This window comes from Haliotis cracherodii, unplaced genomic scaffold (assembly GCF_022045235.1).
Source record: "Haliotis cracherodii isolate W230 unplaced genomic scaffold, xgHalCrac1.p SCAF_4, whole genome shotgun sequence".
NCBI classification, from domain to species: Eukaryota; Metazoa; Mollusca; class Gastropoda; order Lepetellida; family Haliotidae; genus Haliotis; species Haliotis cracherodii.
In genome coordinates, this window is record NW_027266297.1 from 70,999,240 (window position 1) to 71,024,714 (window position 25,475).

The following is a 25,475-nucleotide window of genomic DNA, read 5'->3' on the forward strand; positions in this document are numbered from 1 at the left end:
AATACACAGATTCACATCAAATCATTACGTTGATCATGATTATTAATTTGTATATTTCGTTGTTATCGTTATCCTGAGGATGTTGTATATAATGTATTTGAGAGGTAATGTATAAGCGTTTACGCTTGATTACCAACTCAAATTCTTTCTCTGAATGAAACTAAGTTTAAACCATATACATGAACAGAATATAAGGGAAATATAATATTGCATATAATATGTCAATTAACATGTTTATTGCATGTTTATGTCACTCAGTTACGATTGAAAATGTCCAAAAAACGTCCACATTTTCAAGGCACAGTACAAAATAAGCAGCGTCTTCTACAGGCATCATCTACGTGTCATCTGCCCTGCTAGGGCGTGGCGTCGTCACCTACTGTGACTTCAAAAATGGACTTACGTCAGCAATGGTCTTAACATTACGTCAACCATGGTGTCAGCATAACGCCAAAATTGACCTCAGCATTACGTCAACACATGGTCTCAGCATTATGTCAACAATCCGCATATATTTGTATATAAATCGCTTATGGGGGATAATATTGTAAAATGTATCATTATAAATTCTCTCTTCCAGTGACTCACAAAAGGACTAACTGTGGACATTTACGAGGGACATAGCCAGGTTATGTGCGCCTAATATCAACACATTTTCTGATGATTGTCATACTGAACTGTTATCAAGGTTGCACCACTAAGCCACCCATCTTATATAAAGGCACATACACGGTTGGCATCACTGGTGTTGAAGTCATGCTGAGAAGGGATCATGTGTTATTCCTCACCGCTGTGTTTGTGGTGACTGGACTCCTTGTCTTCACTACCTGGGAACCTGAGCAGTTCATGGCCATCCTGGACACAGGCTATTCGAACTTCACTTATCACTCTTTTCTCCATCCAAATGGTTCAAATGCCGAGTACAAAAACGTTTTGGACGAAATGGTGCGAGGAACGTGGACACCGAGGAGCGTGACGTTTGAAGAAAGAGAGAAAGTTGAAAGATTCTTGATAGCTTCCAGAGGAAAGTATTTCGTACCAACAACCTTAGCACGCCCCGATGGTGTTTGTGGAAATGCAACTTTTGACTTTCTGAAAGGCCTACAACACCAGGCTCTGTGGTTCCGACCCCTGTGTGATCCGTTTGGTCCAACGCCATGTTGCTATAACAACAAGTGCGTGTACAAGACAGTGAAGGAATGTATGTGTGAGAACTGTTTTGACATGCGCAGACCTATTAATGCTGAACTTGCTGTTTGGAAACCATCCAACCCCAATTGTCACATCTCAATGTTGAACAAAGACGATGCGTGTGAACTAATTAAAGGGGCTACTATCTACTACATCGGGGACTCGTTCTTGAGGCAGATGTACACAGTTACCGTCCAAATACTCACTGACAACTATAAGGACTCCATTTTAAAGTCTACAACACCAAAAGGTTTGTTTGTTTAGTTAGTTGGTAACGCTGTACTCCAGCTTTATGACGGCGGGCCGTAAAAAATCGAGTCTGGACCAGACAATCGAGAAATTTACACCATGAACATCAATCTACTCAACTACGATGACATGCATCAACAAAGGCAGCGAGCCTGACCACTCGATCCCGTTAGTCGCCTACCCCTAACGTTATGTAAAGCAACTATGCAACAACTATTCTATTGGTGTATAACAACCATGCCAAACAATTCATTTCAGTTGACCGTACACTTTAACTACATTGAATGTATCTGATTTCCCTTCTATCCAATTAGTAATATAAATGTCCCCAGTGCTGTCACGCCTTGTCAATAAAACAAATTCCATTGTTAATTTGGACACCGTTTGAATTCATGTTTCGGTTGCCATAACTTTGGCCTATGATACAATTACTTGAACTGGGCCTATGTTACTGCTGGTGGCTCCCCGAGATGTATCATAAGCCCAGTAGCATTTATTAATTATGCTGTCACCCTCTCTCTCTCTCACACACACACACACACACACACACACACACACACACACACACACAGAGGGGCGGTCGGTTAGCCAAGTGGTTAAAGCGTTCGCTCGTCATCTCTACACTTCTACACAGCAGACGAAGTTCAAGTTCAGATATCGTCTTTGGTTTCAACAAAGTTAATATATGCGCAATATCTGTCCCACATGTCGCTACATGACAGGGCACTGCTGTAAGATGTTAGGCTGTGGGTCTTCGGCGTGACGAGTGAATGCTTTAACCACTAGGCTACCCGACCCCCACCACACCCCTGACTGATAAGAAGCAAATCGATTTCTTTTGTTAGATTTTGTGTATTTTTGTGTAACACATTCAAAGACATTTTTATATAGGCATATCAATTCCTTGAGCGCAGATTCGAAATGTATGTATTGTATTTAATTACCCCCAGTGGAAATGTTTTGTCTATTAACAGGGTGTAGAACTGATAACACAGACCAAACATTTATTATCTTCATTCTTCATGTTAAGAATGGCTTTCTTATGGGTAAGATTGTCTTGAAGGGGAGCATAACTTCTTGCAGAAAGAGGGACATGCTCTGCTGTATTAACTTGAATGTGAATAATTTTGTCTACAAACCACCCACTACCCTCTGCTTGGAAATCCCCAGAGGCCGAGTATAATTTTATAAATGTTAGTGCGCTTTGTTTCCCAACTGCTGTTTGTGATTATAATGTGTTGCATGTTTCCCCACTGCTGTTTGTCATTATAGTGTGCTGTGTGTTTCCCCACAGCTGTTGGTCTTTAGAGTATGTTGTGTTTCCCCACTGCTGTTTGTGATTATAGTGTGCAGTGTGTTTCCCCACTGCTGTTTGTGATTATAGTGTGCTGTGTGTTTCCCCACTGCTGTTGGTCTTTAGAGTATGCTGTGTTTCCCCACTGCTGTTTGTCATTATAGTGTGCTGTGTGTTTCCCCACTGCTGTTTGTCACTATAGCTCGCTGTGTTTCCCCACTGCTGTTTGTCACGACAGTGCGCAGTGTCTTTCCCCACTGCTGTTTGTGGTTATAGTGTGCTGTGTTTCCCCACTGCTGTATGTGATTATAGTGTGCTGTGTGTTTCCCCACTGCTGTTTGGTATTATAATATGCTGTGTTTCCCCACTGCTGTTTGTCATTATAGTGTGCTGTGTGTTCCCCACTGCTGTATGTGATTATAGTGTGATGTGTGTTTCCCCACTGCTGTATGTGATTATAGTGTGCTGTGTGTTTCCCCACTGCAGTTTGGTATTATAATATGCTGTGTTTCCCCACTGCTGTTTGTCATTATAGTGTGCTGTGTGTTTCCCCACTGCTGTTTGGTATTATAATATGCTGTGTTTCCCCACTGCTGTTTGTCATTATAGTGTGCTGTGTGTTCCCCACTGCTGTATGTGATTATAGTGTGATGTGTGTTTCCCCACTGCTGTATGTGATTATAGTGTGCTGTGTGTTTCCCCACTACTGTTGGTCTTTAGAGTATGCTGTATGTTTCCCCACTACTGTTTCTCATTATAGTGTGTTGTATGTTTCCCTAACTAATGATGGTGATTTTAGTGCGCTGTGTTCCCCAACTGCTGTATGTGATTATAGTTTGCTGTGTTTCCCCACTGCTGTTTATCATTAGAGTATGCTGTTTGTTTCCCCGCTGCTGTTTCTCATTATTGTGTGCTGTATGTTTCCCCACTGCTGTGTGTCATTTTGTGTGCTGTTTCCCCACTTCTGTTTGTGATGATATTGTGCTGTTTCCACACCGCTGTTAGTCACTATAGTGCGCCGTGTTTCCCCACTTTTGTTTGTGATTATAGTGTGCTGTGTGTTTCCCCACTGCTGTTTGTGATTATAGTGTGCTGTGTGTTTCCCCACTGCTGTATGTGGTTATAGTGTGCTGTGTGTTTCCCCACTGCTGTATGTGGTTATAGTGTGCTGTGTGTTTCCCCACTGCTGTATGTGATTATAGTGTGCTGTGTGTTTCCCCACTGCTGTATGTGATTATAGTGTGCTGTGTGTTTCCCCACTGCTGTATGTGGTTATAGTGTGCTGTGTGTTTCCCCACTGCTGTATGTGATTATAGTGTGCTGTGTGTTTCCCCACTGCTGTATGTGATTATAGTGTGCTGTGTGTTTCCCCACTGCTGTATGTGATTATAGTGTGCTGTGTGTTTCCCCACTGCTGTATGTGATTATAGTGTGCTGTGTGTTTCCCCACTGCTGTATGTGATTATAGTGTGCTGTGTGTTTCCCCACTGCTGTATGTGATTATAGTGTGCTGTGTGTTTCCCCACTGCTGTATGTGGTTATAGTGTGTTGTGTTTCCCCACTGCTGTATGTGGTTATAGTGTGCTGTGTGTTTCCCCACTGCTGTATGTGATTATAGTGTGCTGTGTGTATCCCCACTGCTGTATGTGATTATAGTGTGTATCCCCACTGCTGTTTGTCACTACAGTGTGCTGTGTTTCCCACTGCTGTTTGTGATTATAGTGTGCTGTGTCCCCCACTCCTGTTTGTGATATTAGAGCGCTGTGTCCCCCACTGCTTTTTGTAATTATAGTGTGCTGTGTGTTTCCCAACTGCTGGTTTTGATTATAATGCGCTGTATATTTCAGGGTGGCGGGAGTACTGTTCAGGGTGGATGCAGCTACTGTGCGACTACTACTTAAACTACGCCGCTCCCGTGTGTGGCGGCCAAACCAACGTCATCCATGTTCAACTCATCACACACGATCACGGCCCAAGGTTACTCAGCTTACTGAAAAGTAAAAAGAACCAGAAGTCTATTTTCTTTGTGGGCATTGGTATCCACGGGACCTATAATGAACAGCTGGTCTGGAAGAACTTTCTTTCTCCATCAATCAACTTTCTACACGAAAGCGCAAGAAATAAGATAGCATGGCCAAAACTGGTGTGGGTGTCCCCCCACGCTCCCGGAATACTGAAAACCCCACGGGTTCCAGGCCAGAGTTACAGCAGCGTTGTCAGATATAACGCCTTCATCAACAGCCATGTCAGAGCAGCTGGGATACCAATACTGGACACCTTCAACATGACAGACGGCATCATGAGCTACGATGGGGCACACTACGGGTTCGGAATTAACATGATCAAATCTCAGATTGTGTTTAACTACCTTACACATCTGCGGGCACATGGCATATGGTGACTCAGAAAGTGTGAGTGTGTACCGGCATGTGATGCATATTTAAGCAATAGTTGTACATTGAGGGATGGGGTGGGTGAGTTAGAAAGTCCTATTTTGCTTTTTTTATGTTTTATATACTTATATCATTTCATTTGTTTGTACCAACTATGATAATAGACCTTTTATAATTTTAATGTAATTGGGCATCTAAAATTAAGCTGTATTTGTATAGGTTTGGTTTTGTGTATATTTGGAGGAGTCAGGGTGCCGATTTGTCTAAACTGTTTATATCTGAATATGTAACACGTTTGGAATCGGCTTATGAACAGGACTAGCACACTCAGCCAATGTTGGAAGCTCAAAGATGCAACATTATGCTCTTTTTAAATCTACCTTCACTGTGGAATATTATCTATCACTTGCCAATTTTGATAAATTTGGATCGACAATGGCTCGATTCCGCTGTAGCTCCCATGCTTTACCTGTGGAAACAGGTAGATACAATAATACTCCCAGAGACCAGAGGTTTTTGAAAGACATGTTCCATGGCCTATGTGGGGGACGAATATCACTTCTTGTTAATTTGTCCAGAAGAGTTTCTTGTTCATCCCACGTTATCTAAATTTTAATATTCTAATGTCAAACAGAGAAAAATTAGAAATACAGCCATGTTTGTACATCACGCATTGTCTTACTGTTTTGTCGTACTGTCTTCTGTCTTTATTATGTTTATTCAGCAAGGTTCCGTATGCCATCGGCCCATGTCACAGCAGTTGCACATCAGCCATTATTGTAATTGAAATTTACATCAGCACTTTTGTCCTTTTGTTGCATAGACTTATGAATATACATAGCCAAATTTCTTATGAAATTACATTTATCATTTGAAATCAAGACATTGAATTTATGTAATGGGGACATACATTGTAGTTTCTTGGAATGTACTGTTCACGCAATTCGGCATACACCGTGCATACAAACAAGAAAGATGCTCATCCTCAACGAAACCGTTTTTACAAACGTTGCAAAACCTTTCATTTCTTGGAACATTTGCATATCTGCAAGTCTCAATTTTTAGTTAGTGAGAGCTACATCTGAACGTTGCTAAAGCTACGCGAAACTTATGGATAGACACATACTTAATATAATACTCTTGACACACTATAGGTTTATACATAGAACACTTGAATGTTTTTGCACCAGGTGACAAGGTTACATGCCAGTCTTGCTGATAAATACATTTTGCTCTTATCATAAATTCTGATAAAAATGATTGAATACTACCAATGCTTTGATTATCCGAAACATAGCCAAATCCCATTTTGAATAATACATTTCTTAACTTTGAAGCCCAATTGCTTTTATCATGACTCATATCTAACAATATCATATTAGAGCATTTCTTTAGTAGTCGCGAGTCTGGCATGGATATTAATTTATACCAATATTTTATACACCGCTTGTAGGCATAGACATATACAGGGTATCTCCGATACTCACCACGTACAACATGATTTGGAGTTGACGACTTCACAACCAGAAAATTTCTGCATGCCTGGACATGAACGCCTTCAATAACTCTGCTAACCTTACAATCTGAGTCAAATTCTAGTCCCCATATTTCAGCACCATACAATAACATTGACATAATTTTACTATCTAAAACTTTGCAGAAAACATCATACGGCAAAGGTCTAAGTTTCGAAAGGTATTTTAAGATACCAAATAATGCCTTTCTAGATTGCAACGAAGAATTCATGAAGTGTATATTCCAGGTTAACTTACAAGAAAATATTATACCCAAATACTTGTAAGATGAAAGACATTCAGTGCACATGCCTTCAAAATACCATTTCTCTGCCTAGAAAGAAAACCACCGTTCTTAAAAACAACAAGTTTAGTTTTATCTAGATTTGTGTTTAGGTCATATTGATGACAATACCGTTGTAACGCGTTAATTCGTTTTTGTAAACCTCCAATAGTATCTGATAAAAGAACAACGTCATCCGCAAACAAAAGTAAGAATAAATGAGTCAAGGCTGGATGCAACTGGATTGGATGCCAGGATAGCATGACCTTTTTCTACTTCATCAATAAGATCATTAATAAGCAATGAAAATAACAAGGGGCTTAAGACACATCCCTAACGAACGCCCACGTTACACTCAAACAAATCTGAAACTAAAGTATTAAATTTAACGTACGATTTCACACTTTCATGAATAGACTTGATACAACCAAACATTTTTTGACGAAACTCCCTTGTGTTGTAGGACTGACCATAATTTAGAACGATTAACTAAATCGAAAGCCTTAGCAAAATCCACAAATAAAACATACAATTTGCCTTTCTGTTTCCCCAAGAGACGACCAGCAACAGACTGTAATATGAAAACATTATTCATAACCAAATAACCCTGCCGGAAACCGGCTTGCTTGCGATTCCGAATTTTTTTCATATGCATCTCGACCCTCAATTGTACCATGGACCGTAGGCCTACAAAAGTAATGAATAAATGAATAAAGAATTAGAACTGTGTCATAAATATGCGATTAAACCATTTTATCTTTACATTATCTGTCCTGTTTGCGTTTTCGTGACTGAGTATGGTCTGAACAGTATTTCATGGTGTGTCACCTTGATGAGAGAGGAAACTTCACTGAAACCAGGCAGTAATTCACCGAAACGGTGCAGCACGTCACTGAAACCATCCACCCCCTCGCTGAAAATTGTATCCGGGTTCGATGTTGTAGTGAATGAACTTAAACCGACTCACTTGGCTGTTTCCGCTTGACCCACTGTGATCATTGATCACAAGAAGTGATGTTTCGACACACACATGTGTAGTATATATCATTTACTCAGATCTTTGGGTGGCAGATTTCAAAAATACTGTATCTGAAGCGAGAGGGAACAACGTTCTAGTGTCTGGGTTATCAGAACATGTCAATTATCCCCCGTGAAGTAATGTTGGAAGTTACTTTCCAAGACCCGGAACTTATTAATTAATTAATTCTCACGGGACAGATAATTCGTTATTCCTCCTAGCTCACAAGTTGCCGTGCGTGTGGTCCCAATTGCGCGGATCGATGCTCATGATGTCAATCACTAGATTGCCTGGTCCAGATTCGATTATTTACAGACCGCTGTCATACAGCTGGAATATTGCTGAGTGCGGCGTTAAACAACAAAGAAAGAAAGAAATCGATGCATTAGGGTCGTATTCTAGGAAGGACATTTTGTTACAGTTTTGGGAGTGTTGACGGAGGAGGTAAATGAATCTTCGCAGATATGCCGACAGAAGATCATGGAATGACTAAGTCAGACAAAATAAGGAATGGAACGAACGTGATATATTACGTGCGCATCGCGTGGGCAGAATCTTTGAAGATTCATGACAAAAACCAGTAACAATGAAATTCCTCCATACCCAAGATAGGGAATGTGTGCTGCGGACCAGACAATGTTTAAAAGACATTGGTGTCAAAGTCGCAACAGATCTGACAAAGAGGCATTAACAAAGCACGAGAGGAAGGGAAGTTTCTTACTATAAGAGAACGGAATAAGTCTGCAGCTGACTTGGGGATGACCAAGACCCATCATTTTGTTCGTGTGAAAGAACAATAAGCATAGGTGTGTGAAATTTCGCAGGAATAAAATCAAAACTAGGGTCACATGAGGTCATGGATTATTTCTAAAAAAAAATCTATTATATTTTTGATAGAAACTTGGATTCGGGATAAAGACTTTCAGCTAAAGCTTAATGACTATATATGCAGCAGTACACCTGACTTAGATGATAGAAGAACCTTTTGGAAATTATTCGTCGGACCAAATCAAACATAAGGAAAAAACAATATATCTATCGAACAGTGCTTGTTTCAGTATTCGAACAAACATTCCAGTGGCATTTCTCACACTCCAGACATCCTCGGTGTTTATTTTGAGGATGATATATCATATCATATCCTCAACACTGAATAGAGGAGAAATAATAGATGCACGATAGTCTCTGAAGAGAAACAAAGCTTCAGGAGCAGATGAACTTCGGCAGAATTCTGACAAGAAAGTAACGATAGTGTATTAGTACTTTTTACTTAGTTTTGAATCGGCGGAAATTTTCCAGAGGAATGGTCAAAGTCTATTATAATCCCTATTTATTGAAGTGGTATGAGAAATGACCTAAATGCTTATCGTCGGCATTTGGTGGATCACCAAAACTTGATCCTTAGCAAACTACGAGTACTATATGTTCAATTGTATAAATTTCTTGCCCTCGTCGAAGGGGCCATAGGGTAGCCTAGTGGTGACAGGGTTTGCTTGCCACACGGAAGATTTGGTTGGACTCCCTACTTGAGTGCAGCGTGTATACATCCTGGTCACAGCTGCACCATTCGCACAGGCAAAAGTGTTCAGACTTCTCAACAACAGTTGATGCTACAGTGTGTCATACTGTTGTCCGTAAATATTCTTTTTGACATTCGATGTATGATCAATTTGAATTGTGTCTCTTGTCTTAGGCAAATCTACAAGTATATGTACTTGCATATAGTAATTTGATAAACAACGTTGTGAGTGAGTGAGACTGGTTTTACGTCGCTTTAAATAATAATCCAGCAATATCACGGCGGGGAACACTAGAAATAGGCTTCACACATTGTACCCATGTGGGTGTGGGTGTGTCTGAATCATTGTCGACGTACATAGGTGGTGGATAACTACATAGCTCACATCAGAACCCACAATTGTTAACCGTACAGTTAACAGAAAAAGAAGAAAATATTTTATCATGTGTCATTAGACATAAAAAACATACAACATCAGGCCATAAAAGGCCGATGAGACACAATGGACAATGAAAAACATTATTTATATAAAAGAATTATAACTTATAGGATTGGAAAACCCGATAAAAATGGATTACAATTTTAAGTGAGGAAATGTTGCCTTTTCAAATAAGTGCGGCAAGAGGTTTTATATACGTGTTACGGTTCATTAAGAACACTGTCTGTTCCACAGGATAGAATGAAATAAATGTAGGATCAGACTTTATAATTCTCAACCATAAATCATATCTTAAGTCAGAATAAAATGGACAGTTAATGAGAACATGTATCTCATCTACTACAGCTTTATCATTACATAATTTACAAATTCTATGTGATAGGTTTAGCAAATCTACCAATTTCAACTTGTAAGGGTAATGTGCCGCAGCGTAACTTGCTACGGATATTACGATGAGACCTGTTCATAATATATGTAACATAGGGTTCAGCAGACAGCGAGTGTTTGAACAATCGATAAGTACGAAGCGTATTTCCATTTTGTAAACCTCCATCATTCCACAATTCTGAATATCAATTATGCTCATCTAACGCTAATAGCTTATATTTTTTTAGGGGTAAAATCGAATTGGGTTAAATGCAGACCGTCAGAGACAGTTAGTTCTAAACTATTAAGAACATCCAAAACATTGTTTACCCAGGATTTACGGAATTGTGGGAACCATTTACTAATCTATTCTGTTGTTGTCTGTGAATCTTGCATATTTACTTCACTACAAGAAAATAAACACATGTGGATGCAAACTAAACGAGATAACATTATGTACATGTATGTATATGTAACAGGAATATAGGAATGGATCACTGAATATCAGCTAAACCGTTTTAATGCACGACATTATGGGAAATATCGCTCTCTCGCTTTCTCGCTTTCTCGCTCTCTCGCTTTCTCGCTTTCTCGCCTTCTCGCTTTCTCGCTCTATCGCTTTCTCTATACGACTGATCACGGTCATATGAAAGAATCGGGTGTTCTTTAACTTCTTTTGAATAGTATGTACTGTAAATCTTGAAATTAACGTTAGAGTTAATTATAAATGCAAAAAAATGAGATTAATTAAAATTTGCATTTATGTCTCAGAAATGACTGTTAGTAAGACGGCCTCACTGCACATTTTGAATAGCGGAAATACCAACTTGAATATAAAACCAATCAACTATCTATTTCCACATTACGGTTTACTGTGAACAATATGTCATTCAAACACTAGAAATTACATAATGCACATCCGGTAGTATTACCATTGCTAGGGTGAGGACTTTCAGTTTGAGGACATGTACTCCGCAAACAGAATAAACATTGATATAACCTGAGTGTTGTTTTTAGGAAAACACTATTGTCGTTTATGAAGCACACAACTCAGTGCAAAAAGGCGGTGTTATTTGCTGTTTGTTTTGATAACTAGGCCTGGGGGCGGGGAATTCAATAAAAATCCTATATAGGGATAAATAAATCAAATACTTTTTACGCAGAAATCCGAGGGTTGTTACAAAAGCACCTACGTCTGTACTGTTAAATTATGTTTAAGTAGATAATAAGAATTTCAACATTCCCTCCAAATGTATAATTTAAAATGTGACTGGAAAAAATCTCAGCTCTCTTTTATGATTAAAACCCACCTCAGCCTCCGCCCATTGAGGTCAGATTTAACAGTTCATTAATGTTGTTTTACGTATATACTTTTCATGGTATAGAAGCACACAACACATGCAACCCATATATTGGTCAAAGGGGAATATTGCTATATCGCGAGAAAGCGAGAGAGCGATAAAGCGATAAAGCGATGTCCTGTCAGCGAGAGTGTTCAGTCGCCACAACAACAGGCTTACATTGTGGTCACAGCTACACCCCCAACAGCGCCGACGAGAGTGTTCGGTCTCCCCAAAGACAGGCTTACACCCTGGTCACAGCTACAACCCCAACAGCGCCGACGAAAGTGTTCGGTCTCCCAAAAGACACGCTTAGGTTTACACCCTGGTCACAGCTACAACCGCCAACAGCACCGACGAGAGTGTTCGGTCTCCCAAAAGACAGGCTTACACCCTGGTCACAGCTACAACCCCAACAGTACCGACGAGAGTGTTCGGTCTCCCCAAAGACAGGCTTACACCCTGGTCACAGCTACACCCCCAACAGCACCGACTAGAGTGTTCGGTCTCCCAAAAGACACGCTTACACCCTGGTCACAGCTACACCCCCAACAGCACCGACGAGAGTGTTCGGTCTCCACAAAGACACGCTTAGGTTTACACCCTGGTCACAGCTACAACCCCAACAGCACCGACGAGAGTGTTCAGTCTCCACAAAGACACGCTTAGGTTTACACCCTGGTCACAGCTACAACACCAACAGCACCGACGAGAGTGTTCGGTCTCCCAAAAGACACGCTTAGGTTTACACCCTGGTCACAGCTACAACCCCAACAGCACCGACGAGAGTGTTCGGTCTCCCCAAAGACAGGCTTACACCCTGGTCACAGCTACAACCCCAACAGCACCGACGAGAGTGTTCGGTCTCCCCAAAGACAGGTTTACACCCTGGTCACAGCTACACCCCTAACAGGTTTCACGCCGCAGTTAGTAATAAATCCCTTTTATCCTTCCCTCACGTCAGAATGATGAGATCTGATTGGTCCACGTGATCTCTATAAAATAATGTGTAACCCGCCTTGGAGGGTAATAAATGTCTCAGCGGGGAATAAATCTCTGATATCCCGCCACGAGCATTACAGGCTGCACGGGTCTTCTGGCGACAATCCCTGCACATCTGAGGCGACGACGTACGGTTTGTGAAGATATTTGTTGAAGGCCAGGGATGCTTCTTGCAGTCACTGTTGCTGGCTGGAATCGATTTCGTAGGTGTGTTGTTCGAATCCAGTTGTCTTGTCGATTATTGGTTACGCGTGGCCTGCCACTCCGGGGATGGTCTCTGACTACATTCGTCTGTTGCCAACGTTGCTATAAACACCAAATGATGCTCCTGTGGACGTTAAATTGTCTTGCAACATCACGTTGACTCGATCCTGCTTCAAGCATACCAATGGCTAGCAGACGCTCATTTTCAGACAGGCATGGCATTTCGTAATGTCGAATAATTGCGTATTTGTTGTTTTTCTGAGTGGTTGTTGTCAGCACGATGCTAAACAATGTATATGGAATCCCGTTAACGCACGTGTTTTTCTATCCATTCTTGGGTAGTGAAATGCATGGGGCTTGCATAAAAGTGAACTTTTGCATGGAATGCATGGTTTTATGTAGCAGTTGCGTTTTGGTGACTTGATTTCATACATGTACGACAATATTGAAAAACAAACTTTACTTGTTTGAAAAATATACTAAATTATTGGTGTCAGAGGAACTTTTGTTGTTGAGTATATTTACAGAAAACCTGACCTGGCAATAAACTCAAATGTGAAAAAGATAATAATAATAATTTATTATGAGAATCTGTAAAAGGAGGCTAACGGGATCGGGTGGTCAGGCTCGCTGACTTGCTTGATACATGTCATCGATCCCAATTGAGTAGATAGATGCTCATGATGTCAATCACTGGATTGTCTGGTCCACACCCGATTATTTTACAGACCGCCGTCATATAGCTGAATTATTGCTGACTGCGGCGTTAAACAATAAAAGTATAATGAGAGGCTCGCCATTTTCCGCATCAGTTTGATAATTCGTTGTACTTCATGTATCTGAATGATCGACAAGAACTTTATCACAACATGTGAAACACGAGACTAATAATTTATTTAACACATCCATAAGATAACATCTCGTAACATACAATATGTAGTTTGTAACAAGTATTCAACCGAATGTTACATTTACGTCTAGTTTCTTGAGCGTTCCATAGGTTTCGCCTTCGAAGCATTTAGAAGCACTTCCTGTGCACAATGGATGGGCCAGACTCATCGTACTCCTGCTTGCTGATCCACATCTGCTGGAAGGTGGACAGAGAGGCAAGGATGGAGCCACCGATCCAGACGGAGTATTTCCTCTCTGGGGGAGCGATGATCTTGATCTTCATTGTGCTTGGGGCAAGGGATGTGATCTCCTTCTGCATTCTGTCGGCGATACCAGGGAACATGGTGGTACCTCCTGAGAGAACAGTGTTGGCGTACAAGTCCTTACGGATATCAACATCGCACCTCATAATAGAGTTGAATGTGGTTTCGTGAATACCAACCGTTTCCATACCCAAGAATGAAGGCTGGAAGAGGGCCTCTGGACAACGGAACCTCTCGTTACCAATGGTGATGACTTGACCATCGGGCAACTCGTAGCTCTTCTCCAGGGAGGAAGATGATGAGGCAGTTGCCATTTCCTGCTCGAAGTCAAGGGCGATGTAGCACAGTTTCTCCTTGATGTCTCTGACGATTTCTCGCTCAGCAGTGGTGGTGAAGGAGTAGCCACGTTCAGTAAGGATCTTCATGAGGTAATCAGTCAGGTCACGGCCAGCAAGATCCAATCTCATGATGGCGTGGGGAAGAGCATAACCTTCATAGATGGGGACAGTGTGGGTGACACCATCACCAGAGTCCAAAACAATACCTGTGGTACGACCGGAAGCGTACAGAGACAGAACAGCCTGGATGGCCACATACATAGCTGGAGAGTTGAAGGTCTCGAACATGATCTGGGTCATCTTTTCACGGTTGGCCTTGGGGTTGAGGGGAGCCTCTGTCAGGAGGACAGGGTGCTCCTCCGGAGCCACACGCAGCTCGTTGTAGAAGGTGTGATGCCAGATCTTCTCCATGTCGTCCCAGTTGGTGACGATACCATGCTCGATGGGATACTTGAGAGTGAGGATGCCTCTCTTGGACTGAGCCTCGTCACCGACATAGCTGTCTTTCTGACCCATACCGACCATCACGCCCTACAACATAGATTCATTACGTTATGTGTTACGAATTTTTACGTGTATGATTCAAATAAGGTATTTATGGCAGTAGAGATTGCTGGAGCTATACTTGTGGTGATTGTCAGCGGCGGTAAATGACTGAGAAGCTCGTAAAATATCGAGCGCTGAAGTGACCAGATTGTTGCAGAAACTTTTATTATATCCAGAACCGTCACCCGAAGAAACGTCACCCCAAGTAACATTGCATGAAAAGTTGTCATTTAAATATCTGGGTAATTTTTGTCAAAGTTTCTAAAATTTAACATTACTTTGTCCGAAAAAATGAATTTGATGATAAAAAAACAAAGCAGATGACAATAAAACATATCGCCCGAACGCATCACGGCAACGGCCATGGTAACCCGATGCCCGTGAGTTCCGTGCAAATTGAAATGCACATGCGTTCCCCCATTTCTTGCCCTATAAAACTCCACCCAGATCGGATAATATTAATTCGTTATTGAATTGCTACAACATGCCAAGATTGACAAGAAATCAGCGACAGTTGGACGATTGCAAGCTGGACAAACCGCCCGGCAAGTAGCCAATGCATCCACACAAGGACCACATACAGGCTCAAGCAACGGTACCAGACCACCAACACTACAGATGACCGAACACGTAGTGGAAGACCAAGGGTCACCAACCGACGTCAGGATCGTCAGATTGTGCCACAGCATCTTCAAGATCGCTTTGTTACTGCTGCGGAAACTGCTCGATTAAGAGAAATAAGGTTGCTCATATCTCTTTCCATGGTTTCTTTTGCGGTTCAGTATAGTTACTTCCCTTTGATTCTTTTTCACAACTCATAACAGAAATCAGGGACAGAAATCAGGGACAGAAATCAGGGACAGTTTCTGGCTGGTTGTACCAATATAAGAGCAATACATAGGAGGTTCGAATGTTTTTACGACCCGATATCCGTCTACTTGCCTAATGCGCACGAGATACCTGTGTGAAAATATCGAATTCCTGTGGGTGTCTGTTTCAAGACATTCGATGTTGTTATATTCTGGACGTTCGTGAGTGCACTGACATGTAATAGAGGCTGTTACTTTCTGCTGTTACCCTATATTTGACCCATTGTGTTGTTTTTTTGTGATTGTATTGACATTTAGTGATTACACAATTTAGTTCTCAACAAACACATTTCTGGTTAATCTTTGCCGTTCAATTTGCCAAATCAACTTGTAACAATATATTATCTATATTTATATTGTCTATAACTAACCGAGTCCGGGGATATCCAGAGATTGGCATGATGAGCATCTATCGACGTAATTGGGATACGATCATATGCATCAACCAATTCAGCGAGCCTGACAACGCGATCTCGTTAGTCGCCTCTTGCGGCAAGTATGAGTTACTGAAGACCAGTTCTAACCCTATATAGAGAGAGAGGAGCAACAGAGAATCTGTACTTGTTTATACAATTGAAGGCTGAAAGAACCTTTGTTAAATGTGATAATGTTTATTTAACCATCACTCAGTCCTGTAACAGTTTGTAAAACGTAACCTGGAGTCTAAAACAAGGACTGGTCGGCTCGGACTCAGTATACTGTGTATGAGTGTGGTATTCATGTTAAACTGCGGCATGGTATCCCAGTGACCTGGCACTATAAATCAGCATCATTCCGGACTAGTAAAAGCAGCCACACACACAGCCCACGTGCATGTACGTCGCTGTATAAGTGCAATAATCTTGGACGCGACGTTAAACCCAAATTCATGACTTCCAGCATGTTTGAAATGTCTTAAATTTCCGCCGAAAAAAAGCAAATTTATTGTTTTTCCAAGATAAGATGTCTTGAGACAGCAGTTGTGTATTATGCAAATTGTTTTCTTCTAATTTTGAAAAGTTTAAAGCAATAAAACCATGTGGAAGTATTTTTTGAGTGCACAAGTACAGTTCGATTGTTTTATATAATATAACTAACTAATCGAAAATCAAACATATGACAACATTAGCCGAGAGTTATAATTTCTTGTGCTCCTCATCTTGTAACACACGGTACAAGATTGGCGTTTCAATATATAGCAATAATATCAACAAAATGTCTTACCTGATGTCTGGGACGACCGACGATGGAGGGGAAGACAGCTCTGGGAGCGTCGTCACCGGCGAAACCGGCCTTGCACATCCCGGAGCCGTTGTCACAGACCAATGCAGCAACATCATCATCCATGGCTGTAGGTAGTTGTGTGAGAAACGGGATGAAAAACAGGAAACAAGATGTGTCAATTGAAGACAGAAAGCGACTACTGAACACGTCCAGGTCCCTGTTGTATTTATATGTCTTCCGTTACCTTAGCACCAATCATATTTCTCTGAGGAATAAGCACGCCAAGCATAATACACTGTAATAACCATTGCTAGAAACCTTGTCATACGTTCGCATATGCTATTACATAACCATATTTCATCTTCCCGGCCTGAACCATCATCTCACAGAGGAGTCTGCAGTAACCCCATCTGTCAGTGGATTTCGGCAGTCAACATGGGGTAGCCCTTGTAGTCATACCACCTACTTAGAGAGTATATGCTAATTAGATCAGCGGCATGATGTCCGTCCATTCATTGCTGGGGTGGTGGGGTAGCGTCCAGAGTGAGATTAACGTTAACAGTCCCTTGACGAGGAACATATTAGGGCTGGGACGAGTCCAAATTTGCTACCCGGGTACCCACCCCCACCTCTTATACACAACACACCTCTTAAACACAACACACCTCTTATACACAACACACCTTTTTAAACACAACACACCTCTTATACACAACACACCTCTTAAACACAACACACCTCTTATACACAACACACCTCTTATGCACGACACACCTCTTAAACACAACACACATCTTATACACAACACACTTTTTAAACACAACACACCTCTTATACACAACACACCTCTTAAACACAACACACATCTTATGCACGACACACCTCTTAAACACAACACAGCTCTTGAACAAAACACACCTCTTACTCACAACACACCTCTTAAACACAACACACCTCTTATACACAACACACCTCTTATGCACAACACACCCAACTTCCGTTATGTATGGAGCGGATGAGCAAATAGTCATCCAAACTATATACTTGTAATTAAACAAACAACAGAACTGGGATTGCTATGGTGGCCGAGAGGGGACATCGCTTTCTCGCTTTTTCGCTCTATCGTTTTCTCGCTTTATTGCTTTGTCGCTTTCTCGCTCTATCGCTGTCTCGCGATATAGCAATATTTCCTCTTGGCCACTATAGCAGTCGCATGTGTTATGTGTTTCTATACGATAAAAAGTATATACGTAAAACAATATTAATGAATTGTTAAACCTGACCTCAGTGGGCTGAGGCTGAGGTGGGTTTTAATCATAAAAGAGAGCTGAGATTTTTCGAGCCACATTTCAAATTATACATTTAGAGGGAATGTTGAAATTTTCTCACTATCTACTTAAACATAATTTTAACAGTACAGACGTAGGTGCTTTTATAACCATCATCGGATTTCTGCGTAAAAAAGTATTTGATTGATTTATGGCCCTATTTAGGAGTTTTATTGGATCCCCTATCTCCAGGCCTAGTTATCAAAACAAACAGCAAATAACACCGCTTATTAGCGCTGAGTTGTGTACTTCCTAACAACAATAGTGTTTTCCTAAAAACAACACTTAGTTTATATCAATATTTATTCTGCTTGCGGAGTAGTATCATCAAACTGGAAGTCCTCACCCTAGCAGTGGTGATACTACCGGATGTCCATTATGTAATTTCTAGTGTTTGAATGACATATTGTTCACAGTAAACCGTAATGTGGAAATAGATAGTTGATTGGTTTTATATTCAAGTTGGTATTTCCGCTATTCAAAATGTGCAGTGAGGCCGTCTTATCAACAGTCATTTCTGAGACATAAATGCAAAGTTTAATTAATGAAGTCTACTCTCATTTTTTGCATTTATAATTAACTCAAGATTTATTTCAAGATTTACAGTACATACTATTCAAAAGAAGTTAAAGAAACCCGATTCTTTCATATGACGATGATTTGTCATTTGAAAAAGCGATAGAGCGAGAAAGCGAGAGAGCGAGAGAGCGATATTTCCCATAAAGCCGTACATTAAAACGGTTTTTGCTGATATTCAGTGATCCATTCCTATAGTAACCACCGCTATTTTGCCTCTAATAATTAGATGTTTTCAACATCTTGTAGTAGATAAATATGTTACATATACATACATGTACATAATGTTATCTCGTTTAATTTGTATACACACGTGTTTATTTTCTTGTAGTGTAGTAAATAAACAAGATTGACAGACTACAATGAAATAGTCGCTGTTCATATTTTCATTTAGTTCATAATACACACGCACGCACGCACGCACGCACGCACGCACGCACGCACGCACGCACATACACACACAAACACATTCTTCCTTCAATCTTGGAACTAAAACTTTATAGGTTCAATTGAACTGGAACAAATAATGATTTGTAGTATATATTAACAAATAATTGTCAGTATTATGAGCCTATGTTTCTGTTGTTTGCAACGTCCAAAGCATTATTATTATGTAAGAGCAGTCGTGGTGAAAGAAGATTCTGGTCCTGTATTGTCAAGGAGTGCACTGCAAGGATCACAACTCAGGGTGAGTTGCTTCACGCCACCTCGTGACAAGGTGGATGATGTGTGGCTTGATGCCATTGCTGACTCTCCTGCTGGCCCTAAAGTGACTGCCTTCATGGACTATGTGACAACCAGTTGGGTTCAAGGACAGGCCTTCATCCCAGAGATTTGGAATCACTTCGACAACCAAGGCCGCCGTACCAACAATCACATAGAAGGGTGGCACAACAAGATAAAGAGACGTGTCAAGAAGTGCCACCCGAAGTGCCGATCTACGAGGTAGTGAAGCTCTTTCAGCGCGAGCAGTCTCTCACAGAGGTTGCAGTCCTGAGACCCTCTCAGAACCTTCACGAAGAAGGAAGTACAATTCATTACACAATCGTGACCTGTAATGTGACAATGTAATATGACCTGTCATGATATCCATCAATGTAATGTTGAATAAATTATCTCTGTTATGATCTGAATAAAAAATGAGAAAACAAAACTTGTTTTGTTAAATACGGGAACCTGTTAGAATAACAAAGCATGTTTTGACAGCATAGCCACGAGAGCCACATTCCACAATCACGCAACCGTAACGATTGCCACGAGAGCCACATCAATTTTGGCTATCTATTTTCGAAATGTGGCTTAGGCGGCCTGTAACCATTTTGTCGGTCATCAGATCTGGAGTTGAAGCCGAATGTGTGCTCGTCCGATTTCGGGATGACGATATATCGATAAAGATGCATGTACATTATGCAGACGTTATACATGTACACAGTTATGTTACAGATCGATTAGATACTAGTATATGTCTCTACCTTAAGTCACTTATACGACTTGTGTGAGCGTCATTAACCCGTAACCTCATTCCTTGGACAATATAAATGAGATATGTTGTACATATTACTTAAAAACAACTCGTTTCTTATAATTCCTTTCGATCAAACTGTCTTCAGGAATTAATTTTAATGCTAAAATGCTTGTAAAATAACGTTTAACTTTCCCGCCAGGGGAGACTAGATATCCGATTATAGTATAGGCTCAAGCAGGAATATACATATTTATGTAACAATTCTCTATCTATTAACTGTACGGTTAACAATTGTGCGTTCTGATGTGGGTTATGTAGTTATCTACCACATATATATACAGACAATGAGTCAGACACACACACAAACAAACACAAACACACACATACATACATAATTGTGACAAAACTGTACTTAAGATGTACATAACATATTACAATGACAGCTGCTTTAACATATGTTATAGATAATCATAATAATGCGCTCCAGATTATTTTCAACGTTAACTATGTGGCCACACTAATTTGTATGTCTCTCCATACATGTATGTGTAGTTTACACAAGTACACATATCAACTGTGATAACGCCACAGCGATGGGGGCAGTCGGGTAGCCTGGTGGTTAAAGCGTTCGCTCGTCAAGCCGAAGACCCAGTTTGATTCCCGACATGGGTACAATGTGTGAAGCCCATATCTGGTGTTCCCCGCCGTGATATTGCTGGATTATCGTTAAAAGCGACGTAAAACCATTTTTACGCACTCACAGCGCTGTGTATCAAATTACTATATGCGAGTACATTTACTTGTAGCTTTGCAAACGACAAGAGACAAAATTCAAGTTGATCATACATCAAATGTCAAAAAGAATACTTACGAACAACAGTATGACACACTGTAACATCATATACTACCGAAAACACCCACAATTATAAGATTGTATTTTGCAATACAATCAGCCATAACTAATTGACCATAGTCTTCGTAACTTCTTTCGAAAAGTATATATTTAGATTTTAACCTGATTTATTTAGAGCATATTGCCATGATCTGCCACGCGCTTTCGGCGTGATGGTCACATAAAACTAAATAGGGCCAGAAATCAATCAATTACATTTTACGCAAAAATCTGTTGATTGTTTCAAAATCACCTACGTCTGTACAGTTAAATTATGTTTCAAGTAAATAGTAAAAAATAATGTTCAACATTTCCTCTCAACTGAAGCAGTTAGCACATGCAGTCCCTATAGTGGTCAAGAAGGGATATTGGTTTTCCGCGAGACAGCGAGAAAGCGATGTCCCCTCTCGGCCACCATAGTTTGCTGCTGTTTGGACACACAAAAACATATGAGAATGATACTGTTATTGTGCCAGTGAAAATGTATCGCAAAATCACCGATCTCTAAAAGAACCAAACGCTGATGGACCGGGATTTTAAACAGGTTGTTAGGGCGAATGTCGTGTTACATCTGTAAAATTTGCAAGATATAAATTCTGTGTTTACAATAACAAAGAACGGCGAATGATTAACAATCATGTTAGTGTTTCTCAAAACGAGTTTTTGACTAATTTCCCAAGACGTATGTTTGGAGAGTCTTACAGCTGATCAATGGCACATATTTATAGTAATAAATAAAAGCGACAAATAATATTTCCATAACTATGAGAAATATGTGCTAACAGCAGAGTTCAGTGTACGATTCCGACTTTAATAATAACATAAGCATGTATGTAAAACGGTCTACTATTTTCTAACGTGTTCAAAAAAAATCGTAAATGTGACGCGGATTTTAGTAGCCTTGAAATCTAGTGTGATCGGGTGTATATTTATCCTGTGTTTCATATTCACCTGCATAAGGTAAACGGAAGATTGCCCTATTAGCATGTTTATTCAATGATAGAATAACTGGGTGACCAGCGTGGAGTCGCTACGGTGCATCAACCACGGCAGTGTTGTAATGCGGTGTAGACATTGGTGGTAGTCTCCTCAGTCTTTTGATGTAAGCTGATGACATAGCATTAATTGCGCCAAATGAACATTCATTACAATCAATGCTTCACTGTGTTGCTGATTGGTGTAAGATATGGCGAATTCAAGTTAATACCAGCAAAACTAAAGTAGTCCATTATCGGCCACCATCTGTGAAACGAACATCATTTGAGTTTCAGTGTGGCAGTGACAACATTGACATATGCTCATCATACAAATATTTTGGTTTATGGCTAGAAGAACACTTAAATTTGAATTCTACAGCCAAAGAAATTGCCAAATCCGCGAGTATAGCTCTTGGTGTAATTATAAGTAAATTTAAACTATTTGGAGGAATGCCATATGACGTATATAATACGCTATTTAATAATCTTGTTCAACCAATTTTATCATATGGCTCAGTTATTTTTGGCAATCGAGAATTCAGTTGTATAAACGCAGTTCAAAATAAGCTTGCCGTTTCTTTCTCGGGGTGGGTAAATGTACTCCAACTTTAGCTAATAGAAGTTTTCCGATTTTGGAGAAAGATAAACATCTAGACTTGTTTCACAGATTCGAAATTGGCCTCTTACCTTCCGCAAATCATGGGATAAGACAGTTAATGCAATGTTTATATCACTTCAACTTCCATCTATGGATTTGTTTAATTTCTCTATTAGTGAATTCCATCTAATCACACGAACTTTGAGATGTAATGACGCCGATTGTTGGTCAGGTGATTTTTGGAATGACACTGGTCATGAACATGGGAATAAGTTGAGGACTTTTAGACTCTTTAAGAATACTCTAAATACGTCGACCTATGTCCGCGCCGTTTTAGACAGACAGCAACGTAGTACCTTGGCAAAACTACGCTGCAGTTCTCTCCCTTTGGAGGTTGAAGTTGGTCGGTAATCCCGTCCAAAGACACCACTACACCTCTGTTTATGTAGGTTATGCGACCGCCAGTGTGTCGAACACGAAGTACATTTCCTCACAGAATGTGAATACTACTCTGATCTACGATATGACTATCCTCATTTGTTTCCTCCAATACATACTTGTCTAAGAAGTTTAACCCCAGAAGACCAATTTATATATGTTACCTTCTCCTCTGCATGCATGTATAGTATAGTCCTATTACACCTGTTCGCAGCCTTCTCCTCAGCATGCATGTATAGTATAGTCCTATCACACCTGTTCGCAACCTTCTCCTCAGCATGCATGTATAGTATAGTCCTATCACACCTGTTCATGGCCTCGATTTAGCATGCACGTCTGATATATGCCTTGCGCATCATCGAATAGTTAACACTGGTTTTACCTCTGGTAAAGAAATAACCTGAATTTAAACTGACTGTTTATGTTTGAATTACCTTCTCTTTACGGAAAGTATGGAAACGTGGAATTGTGGGACTGATGTTGACATTAACAATGTGTCAATCATAATATTAACCTTTTGCCGAATGGTTAGTTCACCTAACAGTAATTAATTTCTGCTTAAGTTCACCTGATATTAAAACAATCGACCCTTAACGCTCTGGTGGTTTTAAAGACTTCTGTTCAGTCAACCGTTAAATGTGTTCTTGATGAAGTCGTATCCTTCATGAACGCAAATGTTACATCTTCTAGAGAAAGTCAAAACAACACCCACACAGTCAAGTAAAAAATAAACAAAGCAGTAATCAATTCAAATTGGTTTATTACCCTCATGTGTCCGCAGAATCCCTTCTATGTTAACATAAGCAACTTATCGAGTTGAAATCAATAATGAATAGATTTACAAATGTTATAGAAACAAATATTTAGCGCACCATTACGCGATCGAAGGTCACATAGTCTTCAATATTCTTGAATAATCCCTAGGTTTTGCCTCTAAAACACTTAGAAGCACTTCCTGTGCACAATGGATGGGCCGGACTCATCGTACTCCTGCTTGCTGATCCACATCTGCTGGAAGGTGGACAGAGAGGCAAGGATGGAGCCACCGATCCAGACGGAGTATTTCCTCTCTGGGGGAGCGATGATCTTGATCTTCATTGTGCTTGGGGCAAGGGATGTGATCTCCTTCTGCATTCTGTCGGCGATACCAGGGAACATGGTGGTACCTCCTGAGAGAACAGTGTTGGCGTACAAGTCCTTACGAATATCAACATCGCACCTCATAATAGAGTTGAATGTGGTTTCGTGAATACCAACTGTTTCCATACCCAAGAAGGAAGGCTGGAAGAGGGCCTCTGGACAACGGAATCTCTCGTTACCAATTGTGATGACTTGACCGTCAGGCAACTCGTAGCTCTTTTCCAGGGAGGAAGATGATGAGGCAGTTGCCATTTCCTGCTCGAAGTCAAGGGCGATGTAGCAGAGCTTCTCCTTGATGTCTCTGACGATTTCTCGCTCAGCAGTGGTGGTGAAGGAGTAGCCACGTTCAGTAAGGATCTTCATGAGGTAATCAGTCAGGTCACGGCCAGCAAGATCCAATCTCATGATGGCGTGGGGAAGGGCATAACCTTCATAGATGGGGACAGTGTGGGTGACACCATCACCAGAGTCCAAAACAATACCCGTGGTACGACCAGAAGCATACAGAGACAGAATAGCCTGGATGGCCACATACATAGCTGGAGAGTTGAAGGTCTCGAACATGATCTGGGTCATCTTTTCACGGTTGGCCTTTGGGTTGAGGGGAGCCTCTGTCAGGAGGACAGGGTGCTCCTCTGGAGCCACACGCAGCTCGTTGTAGAAGGTGTGATGCCAGATCTTCTCCATGTCGTCCCAGTTGGTGACGATACCATGCTCGATGGGATACTTGAGGGTGAGGATACCTCTCTTGGACTGAGCCTCGTCACCGACATAGCTGTCTTTCTGTCCCATACCGACCATCACACCCTGAAACAAGAAATCATTTGTCATTATGTACGTGTATTCTACAGAGACAAAATGTAAGCGACTCGACTGCGATCTGTCGATAGTTTTTCTATGTTACAATGTTACAATACTAAAGAGGATTATAAGGGGATCTTATCAAACACGCGGGAGAACTAAATATTTCAGGTCTGGAACCTCTATGTTACCATAGTGACAATAAACGGTGTTACCTGATGTCTAGGACGGCCGACGATGGAGGGGAAAACAGCTCTGGGAGCGTCGTCACCGGCGAAACCGGCCTTGCACATACCGGAGCCGTTGTCACAGACCAATGCAGCAACATCATCATCCAT

The 25,475-nt window shown here is 40.9% G+C and overlaps 2 protein-coding genes across 2 annotated transcripts; one reads left to right on the forward strand and one right to left on the reverse strand.

Annotated features, from left to right (window-relative positions):
• The first annotated feature begins 756 nt into the window (after nt 1-756).
• Nucleotides 757-5,135, forward strand: LOC139478171 (uncharacterized). The gene is made up of 2 exons (XM_071260520.1): nt 757-1,441; nt 4,582-5,135. The coding sequence occupies exons 1-2, from the start codon at nt 757-759 to the stop codon at nt 5,133-5,135; spliced, it is 1,239 nt and encodes a 412-aa protein (XP_071116621.1).
• An 8,695-nt stretch (nt 5,136-13,830) lies between these two features.
• On the reverse strand, nt 13,831-25,475 carry LOC139479961 (actin, cytoplasmic 1-like). Its single transcript, XM_071262910.1, has 3 exons — nt 25,353-25,475; nt 24,399-25,143; nt 13,831-14,567 (listed from the first exon to the last, which is right to left on the reverse strand). The coding sequence occupies exons 1-3, from the start codon at nt 25,473-25,475 to the stop codon at nt 13,831-13,833; spliced, it is 1,605 nt and encodes a 534-aa protein (XP_071119011.1).